The sequence below is a fragment of the Barbus barbus genome, assembly GCF_936440315.1.
Source record: "Barbus barbus genome assembly, chromosome: 21".
NCBI classification, from domain to species: Eukaryota; Metazoa; Chordata; class Actinopteri; order Cypriniformes; family Cyprinidae; genus Barbus; species Barbus barbus.
The window spans coordinates 13357232-13375926 of record NC_136749.1 but is presented as its reverse complement, the minus strand read 5'-3'; the positions used below and the strand labels follow the sequence as shown (position 1 = coordinate 13375926).

The following is an 18695-nucleotide window of genomic DNA, read 5'->3' as shown; positions in this document are numbered from 1 at the left end:
GGTCAGTCTGTTTGTTTCTCAGTCTGTGGGTCAGACAAGGCCTCACGGTCTGTATGACATGATTATTGAAATCAGTTCACTCCACTTAGCATAATATTGTTCTATACAACTGTATAACGTCACTGTTTGTATATACTGTTTTATTGTATTGAAGCCTGCTTTTTCTCTTTATTGTTGCTGGGTTTGATGTTTCTTGTCAATTGAATTAAACACCAGAGCGTTTTATTTTTAGACTTATTCGTTCATTTGTTTGCTGAAAGGGCATTCAGGAATGGCACTACGCCTACAAAGCTTTAGAAAAGCATATTGTCTCTGTCCTGGGTTGCTTGCCACCAGAATCACATGCTGCTGGACTGTTTATTATTATTATTATGAACATTGTCAAGCAATAAAAAGCAGTTACAGTACAAAAATACAAAGTAATAATAATAATAATAATAATAAAAAAGAAAATTAAATAATAATAATAATAAAAGTTATAACAAAAATAAATTACTAGACGGGTATAAAATAAAATAAAACACATTCCATTCAAAGGAAAATATTAAACAGTTTACAAATTTCAACAATTTTGAAAGCCTTCTTATTACAAGAAATAGAAATAGTCTCAAAGTAGTGCTGTTTTTCAGCAAGCAATACATAAAACACGCTGGACTGTTTTCGCCAAGATAAGAACACGTCAGGCACGTAACACAGATATACTGTAGGGCTCCTTTCACTGGCCTAATTTTCCTTTATTTTGATTGGTTCCACTGACCCAGAAGACTAATGAGTGACAGCACACTCTGGCCAATAGGAGCCCTGTAAACACATCTAAAGGCCGCCCCCTCTCTCTCATGAATGGCTAGACGATACGTCAGTCTATTTTCAGAATTTCCATTGGCCAGTTCCCAGAATAAGGCGGTACATTATTTGTTGTTGTTTTAGTGGAAGAAGTGGTCCAGTCGACATCTTCAGCATAGAAGGCGATTTATAATATTTAAAGTGATTGAGTTTTCGAGATCAACATCATTACTGCGCTGTTTGGGCCGTCTGATATTCGTCCAAGTGGGGAAGACGGGCGTTGTATGTCACTTCTTCCTGAATCCATCAGTAGCTATCCAAGGTATGTTTCGTGCTTACCACAACGACCAGGAGCCTGTTTCATAAAACCAGTTTACTGAGTAAGCCAGGTTTATTTCAGTTAGTCTGACTTTTTGTCAGTTGATTTGATTCAAAATAAGTCTAACTGAAATAAACCTGGTTTATTTGGGGCACTTGTGTTATGAAGCAGGCTCCAGTAAACCTAGTCAGCGACTGTGTGTAAGGCTAGTTTCATCCTGGAAACGAGCGTGAACTTGTGGTGAATCAAAGGTTCAAACACCAAGCCCGCGGTCACCCGCACTAACTTCACTTTTGTTCCCTCATCGAGGACTTTGCGGCATAGCAGGTCATATCATGACGCAGTTATCTTACATTATCAAGTACCGTCTGACGACAGAAGATTATTATTGTTTATTATTAAAAGCTGAGTTTGTGGAAACTGTGCAGTGGAGGACATGTTTTCGTGTTGCAGCACTCATGAATCACAAGCCCGTTGGCTTCTCAACTGTTTCAGATACAAACAGCAGTTATTAAAATACTGTACAGTGATGATATTGCGCAAAACCACGCTTCTGAATACTTGGGATATTCACGTACATTGGTATTTACACCAGTAACGTTACTTAATGGAAGTACCATGGAGCATGTCCAAAAAATGAAATACACATACACTAAAACATGTTTACGAGGAATATAGCGCTCAGTAAAACCTGCTATTTAGAGCACAGAAAAAAAGACACCTAAAGGTCAGAGTCTTTTTTGGCCCATGTGATCTGTTACAGTATTGGATACATTTTCTGTCATCGTTTTGCACACTCAGCTTTTCCGTTGTCAAAGTAAGTGGGAATAAATGCAAAAAAGGCCATATGCCACATTTCATTAGTGTTCTAATGGGATGCGTGTACATGTCTGTATTATGTAATGTTCCTCTGCAGGGCATGAGAGGCTTTAGTGAATGGTTGGGTGAACATAAACAAAACAAACAGGTATTGCAGTCAGTCTAGTTCCACAGTAGTAAAAGATATTGAAGCATTTTCCACGACCTTTGACAAAATGACATTAAAAATCTCTAAAGTTGTGCAGGATGAACTAATGCAGACATTGTGATGGTTGAACTTTGTGTCTTTTCTATCTTTATAGCAAGTTATTATTATAAAATTGGCTTGTTTTAGCTGTGTATTCTGACAGGCCTCTAAAAATGATTTTTTTTTAACATATGGCAGAAGTATATGTCAACAACATCTGGACTGAGGGCAAAGGAGAGAAGAGCCCATGGCGGGATGGCAGAAGGCCTAGAGAGTTTGTTGGCTCTAAAATATATGATTGACTGATTTAGAGAATAAATATGTTTTTATTAATAATCATATGCATATCTGACAGGCAGGATTTGTTTCTGTCCATGTTTGAATTATGATAACAAATGAGGAGGAGTAAGCCAGAGATGTTTTTGTTTGTTATATTTTAATGTTGATGTTATTGTTCGTGTGTTTGGCCTTCAGATGTCTAGCCAGTATCAGCGAAGTGTTCCACTGGAGGTCAGGAGAGCGGAAGGGGAGAGAGTCCGCACCAAACATCCGGATAAAATCCCGGTCAGTCTCACGGTTGGAAAATATAATAAAAACAATAATACGTTTCTGTTATATTATTAAGACGGTTTCTTCAGCCAAAAATGAAAACATAAAAGAAGATATTCTGAAGAATGTTGGTAACCAAACAGCTTTGGTGACTGTTCAATTCTATTGTATGGACAAAAAAAAAATTGAGGCATTTCTCAAAATATCTTTTTTTATGTTTCACAAAAGAAAGTCAGTCAAAACAGTTTTGGAATGATATGAGAGTGAAGACATAATGACTGAATTTTAATCTTCTGAATTTCAGCTAGTATTATATTGGGTATTTAATTGTTTGTTTGTCATCTTAGATAATAGTGGAGAGAGCTGCAAGGTCACGAGCTCCTGAGCTGGACAAAAAGAAATACCTTGTTCCTTCAGACCTCACAGGTGACAACTCTGATTTCATATAAGCCCCCAAAGAGAATAACATCTGTAAATTTACAGAGGAAATCAACTCAACTTATGATTGTCCATAAGCATTGTGTAATTTTATGCTGGGCTATTAAGGCCCTTTCAATTTTTTTGAGACTCTGTCTGACCTTAAACTTCCCTATTCCCGTCTTCATTTTGAGAAAGAAATGAAACTGTTTAGAAACCATTAAGTTTTGATCTGACTGAGTTTCTCTCCACACCCTCCCTCTTTTTCGCCCAGTCGGTCAGCTCTGCTTCCTGATCAGACAGCGGGTGTCTATGAGACCGGAAGAAGCGCTCTTCTTTTTCGTTAAAAATTCCCTCCCTCCATCCAGTTCCCCCCTGTCTGCAGTTTATGAGGTAACTCAAGCACCCTTCCTCTTCAGTAATGCATTACTGCTGAGTAAGATGCTGAACTTTTTTTAGCATAGGGTGTTCAAAAACAAATTTTGTTTTTAAATGCTAAATTCTTTTTAGGTAATATGCTTAATAAATAAATGAATGTTTAAATCGAAAAAATATAAAACTAATATATATATATATATATATATATATATATATGTTCATTTGAATTATTATTTTTTTGGTTACAGTATAAAAGTCTGTACTGTCCCTTTTGATCAACTGAATGTGTCTTTTCCGAATTCTTTCATGAAAAAGTCTGACCACAATCTTTTGAATAGTATATAAACACTTTTTACTTTTACATTTTAATTATAAAGTGAAATTAAAATTAATACTACTAAATCATTTGATCTAAATGTATCGTCTCCTTCTGTGTTTTTAGGAACACCACGAGGAAGACATGTTCCTGTACATGACATACAGTAATGAGAGTGTTTACGGTGCTTGAGACGGAGGACGAAAGGCCTGGAGAGAAGAGATGGAGAAAGAGAGAGAAAGATGACGCATTATTTTACCACTATTATCCCATGTTCAATACATTGTACCTACAGAGGGCATATAATGGGGACTAAAGGGTGCTGTTTGTATTTATCAGTATTCGGGGGAACTTACAATTAAACAGATTATTAAAGCACTTGAGAATTGAGAAACACTAAAGAGAAAATGGAAGGTCAAAAAAACAAAAAATAGAGAGAAAAAAAAAATAGTAGAGTAAGCAAGTATTCAGTTCATCTTTCTCTCCCAGGAGCGCATAATTTGTATTTAATGCAAATAGGTTTTTGTTATTGTTTTTCTTTCTTTTTTTGTAAAGTATTATCAAGAAATTTGTGCAAATAATAAACACCTTTAAAAAGTTTATGCTTCTTTTTTTTCTTTATAAATGAGTACATAATGTTTACAGCATTTGTTTTAGCACAGATGAGGTTCAGTTAATTGTTATTATTTCTACTATTGTCATTATATATACTATTCAGCAAATTTAACGCTTAACTATACAGACACTAGCAACTCATGTAAACACTGTTTGATATGTTTTAATTTCTTTTCCTTTAGGATAAGACATGACTAGTGGTTTAATTCGTTCTGACAGTATGAAAAAGAGAGAAGTGAAGGATATCGTGGCTACATGCCGGACTGTAATGAGGAAGTTGCGAGAAAACAACTGATCATGTGTGATGCTCAGAATTATCCTGAAGTGAATTCGCATCTGGTCAGCATATTTACAAGTGTCAAGCTTCTCAGATGCTGTCATTTTTTCTCGAAAAAGTCGTTTAGACAATAGGAAATTAAATCAGTCTTGCTAAAGAGTTTGCACTAACTGGGACCTCTGACAACGAAACTCAAGGGAGTTAGCAATGGAGAGCAAGAAAGAGGTAGAAGTGGAGTTGGAGGAGATTGCAACGGCTGAGGAGGATAAGGAGAAAGAAGATCAGAAGGAGGAGACAAAAGGTAAAAGGTTTAATACAATCTTTCATTTACAAGCTGTAACAAATTAATTAACTGTTGAAGTTTAAAATAGAACTCTTCCCTTCACTTTGGGAGAGGTTGTATTGTGTAAGCAGAAAATTTCAGTATTCAGTCGTTATATACACATTAATATGCTTACTGCTCAGTTTCTTTTCATATTTAAATATTCTTCTTTTCAACTGCACTTTTCCCAACTGACTTTGCAACAGAGAACGTAGAAGAAGGGAATATTTACACGGCTCTCGCCAGTCCATCTGAACATGAATATGGCATGCCCTCTTCAACTCACTCTTACACAGTCAATAAAGGTAACAAAAAAACATTTTACATTTAGCTGACGCTTTTATCCAAAGCGACTTACAATTGCTATATATGTCAGAGGTCGCACGCCTCTGGAGCAACTAGGGGTTAAGTGTCTTGCTCAGGGACACATTGGTGTCTCACAGTGGATTCGAACCCGGGTCTCTCACACCAAAGGCACGTGTCTTATCCACTGCGCCATCACCACTACCATTTTCTCAGTACTGCACATTTCAGGCCAATAAATAGCTAATAAAGTGAATAAAAATACTCATTTAATGATACGAATGCCAGGAGTTTGTTGTGTGCACAAGTTTGAATTATGAAAAAGAATTGGGAGTATTCAGACTTTATCTAAACAATGCATTTCTAAAAAAATTAAGGTTTCAAAATGGTGTTTTCGCAATAATGCCGTAGGAGAACTATTTTGGATTGCCTAAAGCACCTATTAATAAACAGATCATAAAATAACCACTTTTTTTCTTAGTGTAAAGGACATTTTAATAATGTAAAGAACTTTTTTCAACTATAAAGAACCTTTTGTGCATTGGAAAGGTTGCATGGATATTAAAGGTTCTTCATGGAACCATCGATGCCAATAAAGAAATATTTTTAAGGGGTTATATATAATTTACTTTTTTTTTTGTCTGTTTTTTTTTTTTTACATGTATTGCTGTGTATATTTATTGTGTGACGTAAAAATGTGTGATATAGGATCCAGCTGTCTATGGTCTAAAACAGGACAAGTGAAAATGGACAGAAAGAGGAACAAAAACAGATGGAGAAAAAGATGTGATGCATTGGTCAGTGAGTTAGAGCAAAATATCAAACAAAACAAACATTATTTCTGATCACAAGATAAAAACGATAAAAGTAAAAGATGTACGTAAATGGTCTATACTGTAAAAATTCTGCTTAAATTAAAAAAATATAAAAAATAATTTAGCTGTGCTTACGAGAACCAAATTATGATTGTATGATAATGATAATGGCATTTAGGTGACATTATAATAGAATGTAAAAATGTAAACTAACAATATATTAGTTCATAAAAATGTAAAATGAAACACAAATAAATGGTATAAATCATGCAGGGACTTCCAGGAATCCCTTTTCTCCAGTGGAATCAAGAATCTTTGCATTTGCTCACAAAATAAACTTTGCATTCCCTCTTTCCTTCACAAAACTTTTGTGTCAAGTTCCCATTCAACTTTTTGTGTTCGCTCGAAAAACCTTTGAAGGAACTCACGCTTTTGAGAGCAAGTGCAAGCTAATGCAATCTATTTTGGGAGAAATTATATAATTTTTCATTTTTTTTTCTTTCACCATGGCTGTGCTTAGCTTTATAGCAGCATTTCTGTCCATTAAATTATAACCCAAGTGGTTTCTCGTTCGTTTGAAACATCTGTTACCAAGGCCCGCATAAATTATATATTGCTCTGTCATTTGAACAGTCTTTTGTATGACCATATCACAAAGTAGGCTAAAAAGCATATCTGGGACACAGCTGCATATTTTGCTCTCTCGAGGACAGCGGGTATCTTATTTTGTCCAGAGAGCACTTGAAGGTTTCAGAAGGGCACGCGAGGACACAGAGTCGGTATTGTGTTACGGAGCGTCGTCGTCAAACCCCCTGTAGTGTGTTAGTGCGCGTATAAAAGAGCTGCGAAGCGGTCAAGTGCGCACTAGATTACTAACGCCTGCCGATTATTCCCTGGCTTTCGTCGAACTGAGCCACGGCTTTGCATTAGAACAAACATGTACGTAAAACTCTGCAATTTCGGCAAGTACACAGCAGGCAAGTCTGAATCGAAACCGCAGCAGCCGGATTCAGGTGATGAATGTTACGTTTGCACATCTCTCGACTTCCGTTCTCTGTCGGTCCATGTAACGACAAATGCATCATGTTTTTCTCCAGATACATCAATAGATATTCACCGGAAACTCCGTGTTTACCGCATCGTTTCGCTGATTCTTTTGGTCATCTGCGTCCTGTTGCTGATCGTGGTCCTTGTGCTGTTTATGAAGTGTAAGTATGACCGTCTTTTATATGTACAGCTTGGAACCCAGAAAATAGGTAATCATTTAACCCTTTTATTGTCGCTTTTTTTTTTTTTTTTGGTCAAAATACGCTATAAATAGGCTACAACATCGTTTTTGATACCGGAAAGAGTGTAAACAATAGGCTATCCAAACAAGCAAAATAAACTAACTTAAGGTTTTTAATAATAATAAATGAAATAAATAACTATTAAATACATGGTGGTTTGATTTACGCTACTGAAGAACCACTTGTGGCCTTTCAGTGTTATATGCGTCTTTACTTTTTATTTAGGCTATTTATTTGTAAATTCAAAATTAAATTTGAATGAAAATATTTTACATTTAAAATAACATCTATGGTTTAATCCTCCACACATACTGTTCTCTATAATATGGAATGGTGCTAAATGCATGGATGTAATATTTTACCATATACACATAACCTCCTGAGACCCAGCTATGGAGTTTTTGCCTCTGTAGTGGACATTCTATTTCAGTGAATTTCTCTGACCTCACATGTCACAGTTGTAAGTCTAGATGTCCTGTACAGAGCACATTCAGGGCTTTACAGAGATACTAAATGATTGGAAGTTTCACCAGGACCACACCCTCTCCTCGGTCTTTAAAGATGGCTGAATTTAATTTAGTGAAACATTTTACATCCTTACGGAAATATGATTATATTTTGTAATTGTCATTTAAATCTGAATAATTTTCTAATTGTTTGTCATAAAGCAACATCTCAGGAAAATGTTATGGGTTTTCAAATTAAAATATGACTTCCTGTTATGAAACAGGACATACATGTCCACTGTAGAGGACACCAGGACTAAAATGATGTTTATTATGCATTTTGGGAGACATTACAATTGAATAGGAAAATAAATTATATATCTATTTTGTTATGAAATATTAGATATTATTATGAAAATCTGGCCAATTATTACTCCCATTATGACAATTATTTTTTTCAACATGCTGTCCCAACAGCAACCCATTAATATGCAAATTAGATACAGTATAGATACACTGTGTTTAAAGGGAAAACCAGTTTATGGAAATTTGTACAGACATATTGCATAAAACAAAATGGTATATCAAATAATTTTGTTATATATTTTATAACATAGTTGAGAATCATCCTTAAACAAAGTTTAGAAGAAAAAAATCCTGAAAAAATGTATTGGTGATTTAAAAAAAAATCCCATTGTTTTAGCCTTTTTGATGTCTATTCATGCCATTTTATTTTTAGGAAAACTTAGTCCTAGTGTCCTCTACAGAGGACATATACATTTTTTTTAATAAAATATAATTTTTCAAAAATGTTAATTTAATTTTTTTTCTAATGCTCTAAACAATGTAATGACATGAAAAAATACTAAATTCACAAAGCTTTTTTTGGGGGGGGGGGGGGGGTCTCAGGAGGATAAAGCATTCATAAACTAGCAGAACAGTACAGAAGCTGCTATATAATACATCGTATTGCAACATTATGAACAACCAAAAGTAAATGAAATTAACCTGGAAAACAGTCACATTTTTTTCCAGAGTTCTTTTTTCAATTGTGTTACTGCATAATTGTTGAATTAAAAAATACTTCTTTATAATACAGCCTACTTAAGATCAGATTAATAAAACACATTTTTCTTATGTGTTTTTTAGACCAGATTATGAATTTTTTATAGTTTTTAGGATCATAAGTGACTGCAGAACAGGTGGGTTAAAATTAGTATGAAAAACAATATTGCGTTTACCTTAAGGAAAATGTGACCAAAAAAGATAATTATACAAAATGAAAGGAAGATTCTGAAAACTTCTTGCACTAACTTGTTGTTTCAAGATCTCCATCTTACTTTATTATGACTCCACATTACTAAAAGAACTGTATGGTATTTTGCTGGAAATGGCGATTGCCATGGTAATTGGTTAATAGAGGATACATTATATTCTGAACAGTGCCTGGGAAGCAGCCATGTCAGGAGGTAGAGCAGGTTGTCAACCCTCCACTGAAACAGGAATGCAGCTTGAAGAAATGCCAAGAGTTTCACCAACAGCCTCGTGAGTTTGTGAACAACAGACTTATGGTTATCTAAAGGTTTAATGTATTTAAAAAAAACAAAATTCTGTATAAAACTTATTTTTACTTCACTTCAGTGTTTTCTTGCTTCCCCACTAAATGTGTGTGTGCAGAGCGTCTGTGCAGTGATTGTGGCAAGGGTTGGCTGAGGTTCCAGAATACTTGTTACTTCCTGTCTCAAAACCGCCTCACTTGGCAGCAGAGCAGGGAGGAATGCCAGAGGAAGGGAGGAGAACTTGCCGTCATTACTAATGAAAGTGTGCAGGTCAATAAATCTATAAATACGGTGAAATGAAAACTTTAAGAGAAGTGATTTACTATTAATGTATTCATGCTTTTCAACTATATCTCATCTCTGCAGATGTATCTGAGTAAGAATGGGAAGTTGAACTACTGGATTGGGCTAAATCATTTGGGGGGAAATGAATGGACATGGATTAACAGCACTGTATTGACAGTGAGGTAGGAAAATATTTATGGTTCAAAAGGGGCCAGTTGAAAAAAGTTGGGTCTGTTTACAACATTATTTTTAAGCAGTTTGTATCCAGAAAAATAAGAAGATTTTCCACATTTTTTCCCCTTTATTTGTTCTTCAAATATTCAGTGAATTGTTAAAAAATAAGAGAAATATTTTTCAATCATTGATTTTTCTTATTCTGGAATAAATAATTTTGAAAAAGAAAACTTAACATAAAGAAAAATAAATACAAATAAAATAAAGAAAAAGAATATTTAAAATAAAAAGGGGGAAATGTAGAAAATGTGAAAATCATTGGGAATGTTTTGCCTAGTTTTTGTTGTTACAGCAGAATAATATAAATAAATTAAGACATAAGCTCAGGGAGGCAGTTGCAAAAAAACAAAACAAATTCCTTGCCCTCCATAAATAATTTATCATCACATGGTTACCAATACAAACAAGTAATATAAAATGAAAATATTTGTTGAAATGTGGTTTAGTAGCTGCTGACTGACTATGGTCCTTATGCACATGCACAGATATTGGGGAGATATGTCCTTTCCTGGAGAATGTGCCATCCTGGCTGGAAATGAACCACCTGAACGGAACTGGCGCCCATATTCCTGCAGTTTTCACTTACAGTACATCTGTCAAAAGATGTAGATGTCCGAACATCATCTACACCCATTGAAATCACCTACAGTATATATCTGGAAATCATAACTCGAATAATACGTATACTCAAGATAATCATCTCTTCTCTAAAGATTCTACTCCGAAATAGGGAAATTTAGTCCATAGACACAGCGCAAAGCTTTTTTTGTACAATGTGCATTATGAAGCATTATAGGTGCAGAAAAAAAGCAGTTTTAAAAATATCCTGTTTATTTGTATTACAATTGCACTCATTTATAACTGTACTGATCATGTATACAAAGCTTGCTTATTTGCACTAAATATGTCTAATAGTCACACGATAATGTTCTGAATTGCTTGTACTTTCTCTGAAATGTTCTTTTTTTTGTATTGCTTCATTAAACTTCCATCTTTATATTTAACAATATAGATGGTGAACAGTTCAACTTTGTCTACCCAATACAACACTTATATTTTTCCATATAAACACTCAATAACTCAGAATAATGCAACAGGAACCCTTTAAATATTAGGAATGTCATATCACCCAAACATTACTAATTGCTCTTGGGCCATTTTTAGATATACTTGATATCTGGGCTATCCACATTTTCTTCCTTTTCACATTCTATACTCTGCCGAATGAGCTGCCAGCATTTTATTGGTCTCCTCTGGATTCTAGGCTTGTTTTTCACAATAAGATTGCTTTGCAGTGCATCATTTCCAGGTTCACTCTTGCCTGTTTCCTCCTTCTCCTTAGCTGGTTCTCCATCCTTTGAGAATGCGTTAACGTAGCGTCTCATCTTTTGCACCAATGGGTCATTGCGATCCTCCACTCTGGAAACATGAGATTTTGTGAATAATGAAGGCTAATCAAAATGAGAGTGTTTAGTGATGCTTTTGAATTAAAAATGAAATTCAAGGCATCCTTACCGAAGGTACCAGCGTTCTCCGAGGCCAAACGCCAGACCACAGATACCCAGTCTTGGCCACAGGCGCAGTGGTAACCTCTGTTCCAGCATCAGAGTAGTGGCCACCACCTATGAATGGAGAAACTGATGTTTACCCAGCATGCTTTTAGAACAATTACTGTGGGACTGTACTAGCTTCACTACCGACCTGGATCCTCCAGAGTTCGTCGCGTTCTTGGGTGACCCTCCACTGCGTGTCGCTCATCATGGCGATCAGGAGGTTGAACAGGAGAATGTAAGAGACCACACTGAAGTAGATGTGGATCGAGTGCACGACTGGATGGGTGTAGAATGTATGGTCCACTGGCAAGTCAATCAGACCGATGCTCAGCTCAAACTGAGAGAAGATGGTGATGGGGAACGAGCGGTATGGCGGTAAAGCTGAAGGATCTTGAGTTGTGTAATAGACCCACAAGCCTGAGGAAGGGGACATTATTTACATCACAGATTTGCATATGATACGAGTATCTTTTGATACAACTGTATTTGAACTAACCAGCAGAAGATCCAATGAGGAAGATAAGGGACAACCACATGAACTTCGTCATATCTCCAAATATCGTCTGCAAAAGAACATCCACACATGAACATTATAAAGCTATACTGGGTCTACAAACCAACAAGAGTGAGTGAAACACTCCACCTTCTGAATCACAATGACGTAGGGTCCCAGCATCTCAAAACCTCGGGCGAAGTACATAACATTGGACCAGCCAAGAATCAAAGCCCAAGCCATTGGTGCAACCTCTTCTGCCATTCCAGTGGTCCGCAGCACACACAAAATCACAACCAGAATCGCGTAGCCAATTCTGCCACAGAAATGCGAGGCAATGTAGCGTACGTTTTGCATTCGCCATGATAATGCAGATTTCAAAGACCCCCTATAGAGTGGTGCAGGTATGACACCAGAACCTGCAAGACTAATTCGCTGCTGGTTCCTTCTAGACTTTCCTATGGTTTTTTTTAAATGAGTGAAACAAAGCCCATTTTAAACATAACTTGACGACACTTTGACATTTGTTCTACACTCACACCTTCTCTAGTTCTTTATTAGAAACATGTTTTCAGAAATAAACATAACTGCTTCAAAATTCAGGTTTTCAATATGGGTGTGTGCAGTTTTCATTGTAAAGCAAAACTTCAAAGTAATGTCAAGTTATGTTTACCACAATGCTGATGTCTTACCTGCACCACTCTATATGATTGTTCCCTTGCGAGCAACCCCCTTCCTATAATATAAAGGCTACTACATATTTCATATTGGTAAAAATATATAAAATATAATACAACGGAAAAATATGTACTTTTTATTAATTTGACAGCATGTGAGACCATGTATATATATCAGCAAAAACGCATTAAACTTTCTATTCATCAAGGAAACCTGAAAAAAATGTATCAGCACAACTGTTTGTAACATTGATCATTAAAATTGTTTAATGGGCACCAAATCAGCATATTAGAATGTTTCCCGAAGAATTATGTGATAATTCAGCTTTGCCATCGCAGAAATAAATGACATTTTAAAATGTCAAAAGAGAAAATAGAAACATTAAATTAAATTGTAAGAATATTTTACTATATATATATATACTTACAAAGTGACATGGAAGGGTCCTCCAAGGGCAGACTGGCCAAAATAGCGTTTAGCTCCCACTCTCAAAATACTGGGAACCTGAAAATAATTTATTATAAAAATGTTTTGGCATAATACCAATAATGTTTTACTAGTTATAACATAATGTGGATAATGTCAGACCTCTATCAGCAGAATAACGATGGCTCCTATGACACTGATAATTTCTCCAATTAAACGCAGGTGATCTTTGTAGGTCTGATAGCTCTCCTAAACATACAAAATGACATTAAGTTCTTGCAGACATACAAAAGCGCTTTGATATACAGAAACATAAAAATAATATAATTTCATACCGTCAAGCTTTTCTGCACTTTTATGGTTGGGTCGTTGTCTGCTTTGGTGTAATTCTCAGGAATGTCCTTCAGGGGGCGGTTTATACAACATAATGTGAATATGCTAATATACAGCAGGTATACCAGCATAAATACCCTGCAAACAAAAAAAAAAGACAAATCAATTGCCTTCAAAATTCTAAAATTACAATAAAAGTTGGACTTTGTGGATATTGAGGTCAAAGGAATGTAAGAAATCTAGATTAAGTAATGCTCACTTGATTAAAATAAATAAAAACAGCGTATGTGACCCTGGACCACAAAACCATTCGTAAGGGTAAAATTTTTTAAATTGAGATGTATACATCATCTGAAAGCTGAACAAATAAGCTTTCCATTGATGTATGGTTTTTAGGATTGGGCAATATTTGGCCGAGATACAACTATTTGTAAATCTGGAATCTGAGGGTGCAAAAAAATAAATAAATAAAACCCGAGAAACCCGCCTTTAAAGTTGTGCAAATTAAGTTCTTATTAATGCATATTACTAATCAAAAATTAAGTTTTGATATATTTACGGTAGGAAATTTACAAAATATCTTCATGGAACATGATCTTTACTTAATATTCTAATGATGTTTGGCATAAAAGAAAATTTGAACATTTTGACCCATACAGTGTATTATTGGATATTGCTACAAATATACCCGTTCTACTTATGACTGGTTTTGTGGTCCGGGGTCACATATTAAGTCTTTAATTTGACAGCTGCAAATATCTTTAGTTTGTTAATAAAAAAAAGTAATAAAACTGAATGCTGTTTCTTATAGTATGTGATAGTAAGGCACCTGAAGTAATGTTTCCCATATAGATTCCACTTCAATCTGACGAGCTGTTGAACTGGAGTCAACTCAAGAATCCTTCTGGCCTGAGACAAGAGAGGACACTTTCTTAAGAGATGAACTAAGAATACACCAGCTACAGCAATTTGATTTAATATGTTCCTACTGATGATTTTTTTCATCATTATTAAAGTTTACAAGGGCACTGAACTGTTTGACCGTTTGCCGTAATGTGTCCTGCACACATTTACACACCTCTCTTTTCTGACTGCTGACAATGATCTCAAGCACTGAGAGATCATCCTCCCTGGAGTCAATCTCAGTGAGGTCGTAAAGGTTGGAGGACAATGGTCCCAGACTCCACTGAATAATGCGCCTGCGATTAACCAAGTGATGGAAGGCCTGTGCAACATGACAAAAGCATTAAGCAGTGTGTTCTTTAAATGCTGCCATTCTGTTCTAGATAAAGACGCAGGGTTTTGGTAGAGGTGCATCTAAAGGTGTCTCTCTTACCACGAGGTTGCCTTCCTTTGCAGCGAGTTTGAACGGTGTGAGGCCTCTGTAGTTTGGTACCATGTCTAGAGGGATAGCAGGGTCCAGATCTGCATCATGTAACATCAGCACATCAAAAATTTGGCATGCAATTGTTTTATTGGGCTGCAAAATCAACAGGTGAAGAATGGTATTACCTGTTCATGAGAGAGAGAAAGAGTTACAACCACAAATGCAGATAGAAATATCACATTGGGAGTAAAAGGCTATTTCTTCTTACCCAGGGAATCCTGGGCCCTGATATTAGCCCCAGCTTTTATCAGCATGGATATAATTTCTTCATTACCCACACAGCTCGCAAATGCCAGGATGTGCTCACCTACAGTCACACAATTTATTTATTTATGTCATAATCATGGGAAACTACATCTCTCCCGATACTCATCCACATCCATAGCTATTCAAATAATCAGATTTAATAAAAATCATTAATAGAATAAAAACATCCATCTCACCAAAGTACATAAGTCCTCCTCTTCTTTTGCGGAAGTACATGCCTGTGACCCTGGGTGTCGCCACATCACCTCCTCTTGCTATCAACTCCCTGACTAAGTTAACATTCTGGTTAACAGCAGCAATGTGAAGGGCTGTTAAACCTGTCAATCAGAACATACATTCATGAGATCTACACATCTAGTTATTAAATTGCATGAAATGTTTGAGGAGGTTTTTGTTTTTAAATAAAGACCTTGGTAGAGTTCAGAGGTCATGGGCTCGTTGATGAGCTCCGGCGCTCCTTCCATCAACGCCACAGCCGCATCTAAATTATCATTCATCGCAGCAACATGCAGAGCCGTCTCTCCAAGTTCACCTAGAATGCACACCAATGCCAGATCCACATTCAATTCCGCATTTGTCATTTAGTGTGCCAGTAAATAATGGCAAAAAAGTGGTTTACCTCTCTCAAAGATATTTGTAGATGAACAGTCAAGCAGTTTCTTTATACAGGCTGCATTATTCTCCTTAGTGGCGGAAAACAGGGGGATGTCATTGACTCTGCAGAACATAAAGAGACATGACTACAACCGTAAATGGGAGCTGAAATCAGGATTGGTTATGTTTGCAAGGCAGCAGCACTGTGCTGATATTCTTTTAACATCATTTTCCTTTCTTATTGTACTTAATCTCTGCACATATTTCTGTAATTATTTCAGTCGTAGTTAAAATGTTTTGTAGGCAATTTCATTTTCTGTTTGGTTTTTATAAATTTTATAATTATTAAGCGTATAGCGTGAGTCAAGCTTGCATCAGCAGACTCTCAGCTGATTACATCTACTTATAGGAATATGACACCTGTCACGGTATTCCTATATAAGCTCTATTCAGTATTATTCAGCAGCTTTTTGCTTGCTCGGGAGCAAATTACCCTTCTCCATCCCCAGCTCCTCCTTTCGCCACAGTCAGGACTTGGCTTTCTGATATTCCTGTTGAATCAGACTCCCTTATTTTGAGTAATGTGTTACACTTAAATATCATTAAGTAAATGAATGATATCTGCTTTGTTCTGTTCTGTTAACCCTAGGGGGGTTATTATTGCTGCTCTCCCAGCTCATTCATAACAGGCTGCATGGATGGGCAGGGAGTTTTTGCTCAGAACAGAACCATACCGCCAAACCAAACTGTATGCCAAGTATCTATCATTTTGACGAAATGGTGCTGACTGAATTTAAGCTATTTAAGACTGAACTAAAATCTCCCTTTGACTTACATTGTTAAATTGTTCCGCTGCAAAGTTGGCACAGAGGCAGCTGTATACCATTTTAAAGCACAGCCATGACCAAATGTGTTCATTTACACAGAACCAAAGTCTAAAACCTAAACTTATTATTTTACTAGCATTTCCTTGTTGAACTAAACAAAAGTAGTTTCTATTTCATGATATTAATAGTTAATTTTTTACTTTTTGTTCTGCGCGAGGAAGGTCTCATCCAACATTTCGTTCCATCCTTTTCTGTGCTGAAGGCGGAACTTGAGTTGGCTCCACCAATGGTTTATCTCCCCTGCAGCAGTTCTGGAGATGGCTGGTGACATGGCTTCTGGTGGAGTTTCAGACCAAAAAGACTGACAAGAAGAAATCGAAATTGTCAAAATACATTTTTCAAAAACATATCCTTTAATATAATATCTGTTAAAAGTAACAGTTCTTTTTAATATGATTACACGAACTTAGATGACTTGTTTGGGTGCATTCTATCTAACCCTTAAATTCATTTTCATTCATTTTGTTGATGTAACTTAATGTAGGCTATATGATGATTCAAAATCTTTTATATTTAAAATATTAATATATTTTACTACTACTATTATTAAAACTTCTACTGTTTTTAGTATTATTTTTGACTAGAACTGAACATATGAAGCACATTTCTAAGTTAACATTCTTCTTCTTTTACATTTATTTTAAATGCAGAAAAACAACCACTTACCCCGCTATCCGCTTTCAAAACAACGCAATCAGTTATTTATGCACTTACTATGATCCAAAGATGTCAGCATTCAAAGCAATATTCACCTACCTTACAAAAATCCTTAATATGTTATCCCAGTGTTATTTTAGTAATTGATGTACAGCATGTTTGTTTGACTGTCAGTGGACAATACAAAGCTAAGCAGTCTGACATCAGTATTTATACTTAAAGCTGAGTCTGGAAAGGAGGGTGGAGGACGTCACACAGGTGGACAGTAGAAAAGGATCCAGAGAGTTTTAAGTGACCCAATGTAGTTTGGAACCAACTGGGACAGTCATTTTAAATACCTGTGGTTGTAGTTAGCCTAATATAGCCTAATTTATGTTAACAACTTAATTACTAACTTTGAATCTTCTTATTAAAGATGTGTTACTTTCTTTGGATTTCTTTTTTAAACTAATTGTTGTTTTATAATTTTACTTAAGTGATTTATTTACACCTGATTTGTTCTAAAGTGGACATAGATGGGCTTTCTTCACTATGTACCTCTATGGAGTTGCGAGATTGGTCCGTGGTCCATATTTTTCGGTCCTCACCTATCATCTTTCACTGCGTACCTGAAACAAAACCATATCAGTCAACACTTTTGAAAACACTGTGTCAGATAAATGTACAGCAAACCTGTCCCAAACCAGCTGACGGATACCAGGATGTTCCACATGAGCCAAAACGACCTTCATTGGCCGGAACATTTACCTTTATGGAAGCGCGGTAGGTTTTGAGGTCCAGGGCCCAACGTCCAATAAACAAGCGTTTGTTCTCCTGCACGCTAACACTGGACCATTCAGTCCTAAATCCGCTCAAAAACAGAGTCTTCCTCTTTAAAAGCCAGCAACAGACTACAAGACTACTTCTCTCAGTAATGTGGTGAAGGACTGGTCAGACAGATACCTCCACACCAGGTCAAGGCATAAACCGGTTTTCAAGATTATTTCGTAATTGTAATCTTTCAGCATAACAGGACTGACCACTTAGCCTATGTTTTGCTCCACTAAATGTTGCCTAATGATGTTTTGCACGTCTTTCCAAGATGTTTACTTCTTGTAAACTACCAAAAAAAATCTGTCATACTGTCTGAACGAGCGAAACACATCAGGTCTAGTTTAACGTAAAATACCACGTAGTTTCACGGACAAGAAATGTATCGGGGTTTTTTTCGTTTTATTGTTTTAATCTAACCGGTGACATTTGTGACCAAAATATGGCAATGGCTTTGCCATAACTGCTTTAATGAACAAACAAATAGCCTAACTGAATACATAAAATGTTACTTTATTGTTTTCTGGTTACAATTGTTACCATAAATAAAACACATTTTTACTGAGATTTTGAAAATGAGAAAATGCATGCAGCTGCTCGCATTTCTTGGAAAAATTAGGGATTAAGAGGACATTATATGCAATAACAAAATCAGAGAGTGGCTGTGTAATATAGGGTAATTTAAGGCATAATACAT

General features: G+C 36.0%; 3 protein-coding genes across 5 annotated transcripts; 2 read left to right on the top strand and 1 right to left on the bottom strand.

Moving 5' to 3' along the window:
- Positions 1-903: 903 nt before the first annotated feature.
- On the top strand, positions 904-4368 carry LOC306887930 (gamma-aminobutyric acid receptor-associated protein-like 1). Of its 2 annotated transcripts, XM_079445978.1 has the most exons (6): positions 906-1105; positions 2307-2382; positions 2583-2672; positions 3005-3083; positions 3349-3467; positions 3895-4368. In XM_079445978.1, exons 3-6 carry the CDS (start codon positions 2583-2585, stop codon positions 3958-3960), a joined length of 354 nt encoding a protein of 117 aa, XP_079302104.1. In that variant the 5' UTR covers positions 906-1105; positions 2307-2382; the 3' UTR covers positions 3961-4368. The 2 variants fall into 2 exon arrangements, with proteins under 2 accessions (XP_079302105.1, XP_079302104.1); XM_079445979.1 differs by lacking the exon at positions 2307-2382 and having other exon boundaries at positions 904-1105.
- Positions 4369-4658: 290 nt separating this feature from the next.
- LOC306887441 (CD209 antigen-like protein C) lies at positions 4659-10922 on the top strand. Of its 2 annotated transcripts, XM_079445152.1 has the most exons (7): positions 4659-4961; positions 5189-5287; positions 7198-7308; positions 9279-9380; positions 9513-9664; positions 9761-9861; positions 10399-10922. In XM_079445152.1, the coding sequence occupies exons 1-7, from the start codon at positions 4868-4870 to the stop codon at positions 10520-10522; spliced, it is 783 nt and encodes a 260-aa protein (XP_079301278.1). In that variant the 5' UTR covers positions 4659-4867; the 3' UTR covers positions 10523-10922. The 2 variants fall into 2 exon arrangements, with proteins under 2 accessions (XP_079301278.1, XP_079301279.1); XM_079445153.1 differs by lacking the exons at positions 4659-4961; positions 5189-5287 and adding an exon at positions 6740-7113.
- Positions 10275-17372, bottom strand: LOC306887439 (transient receptor potential cation channel subfamily V member 6-like). The gene is made up of 17 exons (XM_079445150.1): positions 17288-17372; positions 16672-16832; positions 15670-15767; positions 15460-15582; positions 15227-15367; positions 14992-15090; positions 14733-14908; positions 14475-14621; positions 14226-14305; positions 13399-13534; positions 13226-13312; positions 13065-13141; positions 12110-12275; positions 11963-12029; positions 11615-11883; positions 11429-11535; positions 10275-11332 (listed from the first exon to the last, which is right to left on the bottom strand). Exons 2-17 carry the CDS (start codon positions 16800-16802, stop codon positions 11074-11076), a joined length of 2163 nt encoding a protein of 720 aa, XP_079301276.1. The 5' UTR covers positions 16803-16832; positions 17288-17372; the 3' UTR covers positions 10275-11073.
- Between the last annotated feature and the right edge of the window lie 1323 nt (positions 17373-18695).

What these genes read in the sequence shown, in the direction of transcription:
- LOC306887930 (XM_079445979.1), top strand. Translation starts at nt 2,583, where the DNA reads ATGTCTAGCCAGTATCAGCGAAGTGTTCCACTGGAGGTCAGGAGAGCG. An exon ending in AACATCCGGATAAAATCCCG is followed by an intron (nt 2,673 to 3,004) that starts GTCAGTCTCACG and finishes TTGTCATCTTAG; the next exon opens with ATAATAGTGGAGAGAGCTGC. An exon ending in CCCTGTCTGCAGTTTATGAG is followed by an intron (nt 3,468 to 3,894) that starts GTAACTCAAGCA and finishes CTGTGTTTTTAG; the next exon opens with GAACACCACGAGGAAGACAT.
- LOC306887441 (XM_079445152.1), top strand. Translation starts at nt 4,868, where the DNA reads ATGGAGAGCAAGAAAGAGGTAGAAGTGGAGTTGGAGGAGATTGCAACG. An exon ending in TCAGAAGGAGGAGACAAAAG is followed by an intron (nt 4,962 to 5,188) that starts GTAAAAGGTTTA and finishes ACTTTGCAACAG; the next exon opens with AGAACGTAGAAGAAGGGAAT. An exon ending in CTCTTACACAGTCAATAAAG is followed by an intron (nt 5,288 to 7,197) that starts GTAACAAAAAAA and finishes GTTTTTCTCCAG; the next exon opens with ATACATCAATAGATATTCAC.
- LOC306887439 (XM_079445150.1), bottom strand. Translation starts at nt 16,802, where the DNA reads ATGTCACCAGCCATCTCCAGAACTGCTGCAGGGGAGATAAACCATTGG. An exon ending in GACCTCTGAACTCTACCAAG is followed by an intron (nt 15,368 to 15,459) that starts GTCTTTATTTAA and finishes TCTGATTGACAG; the next exon opens with GTTTAACAGCCCTTCACATT. An exon ending in ACGAACTCTGGAGGATCCAG is followed by an intron (nt 11,536 to 11,614) that starts GTCGGTAGTGAA and finishes CTCCATTCATAG; the next exon opens with GTGGTGGCCACTACTCTGAT.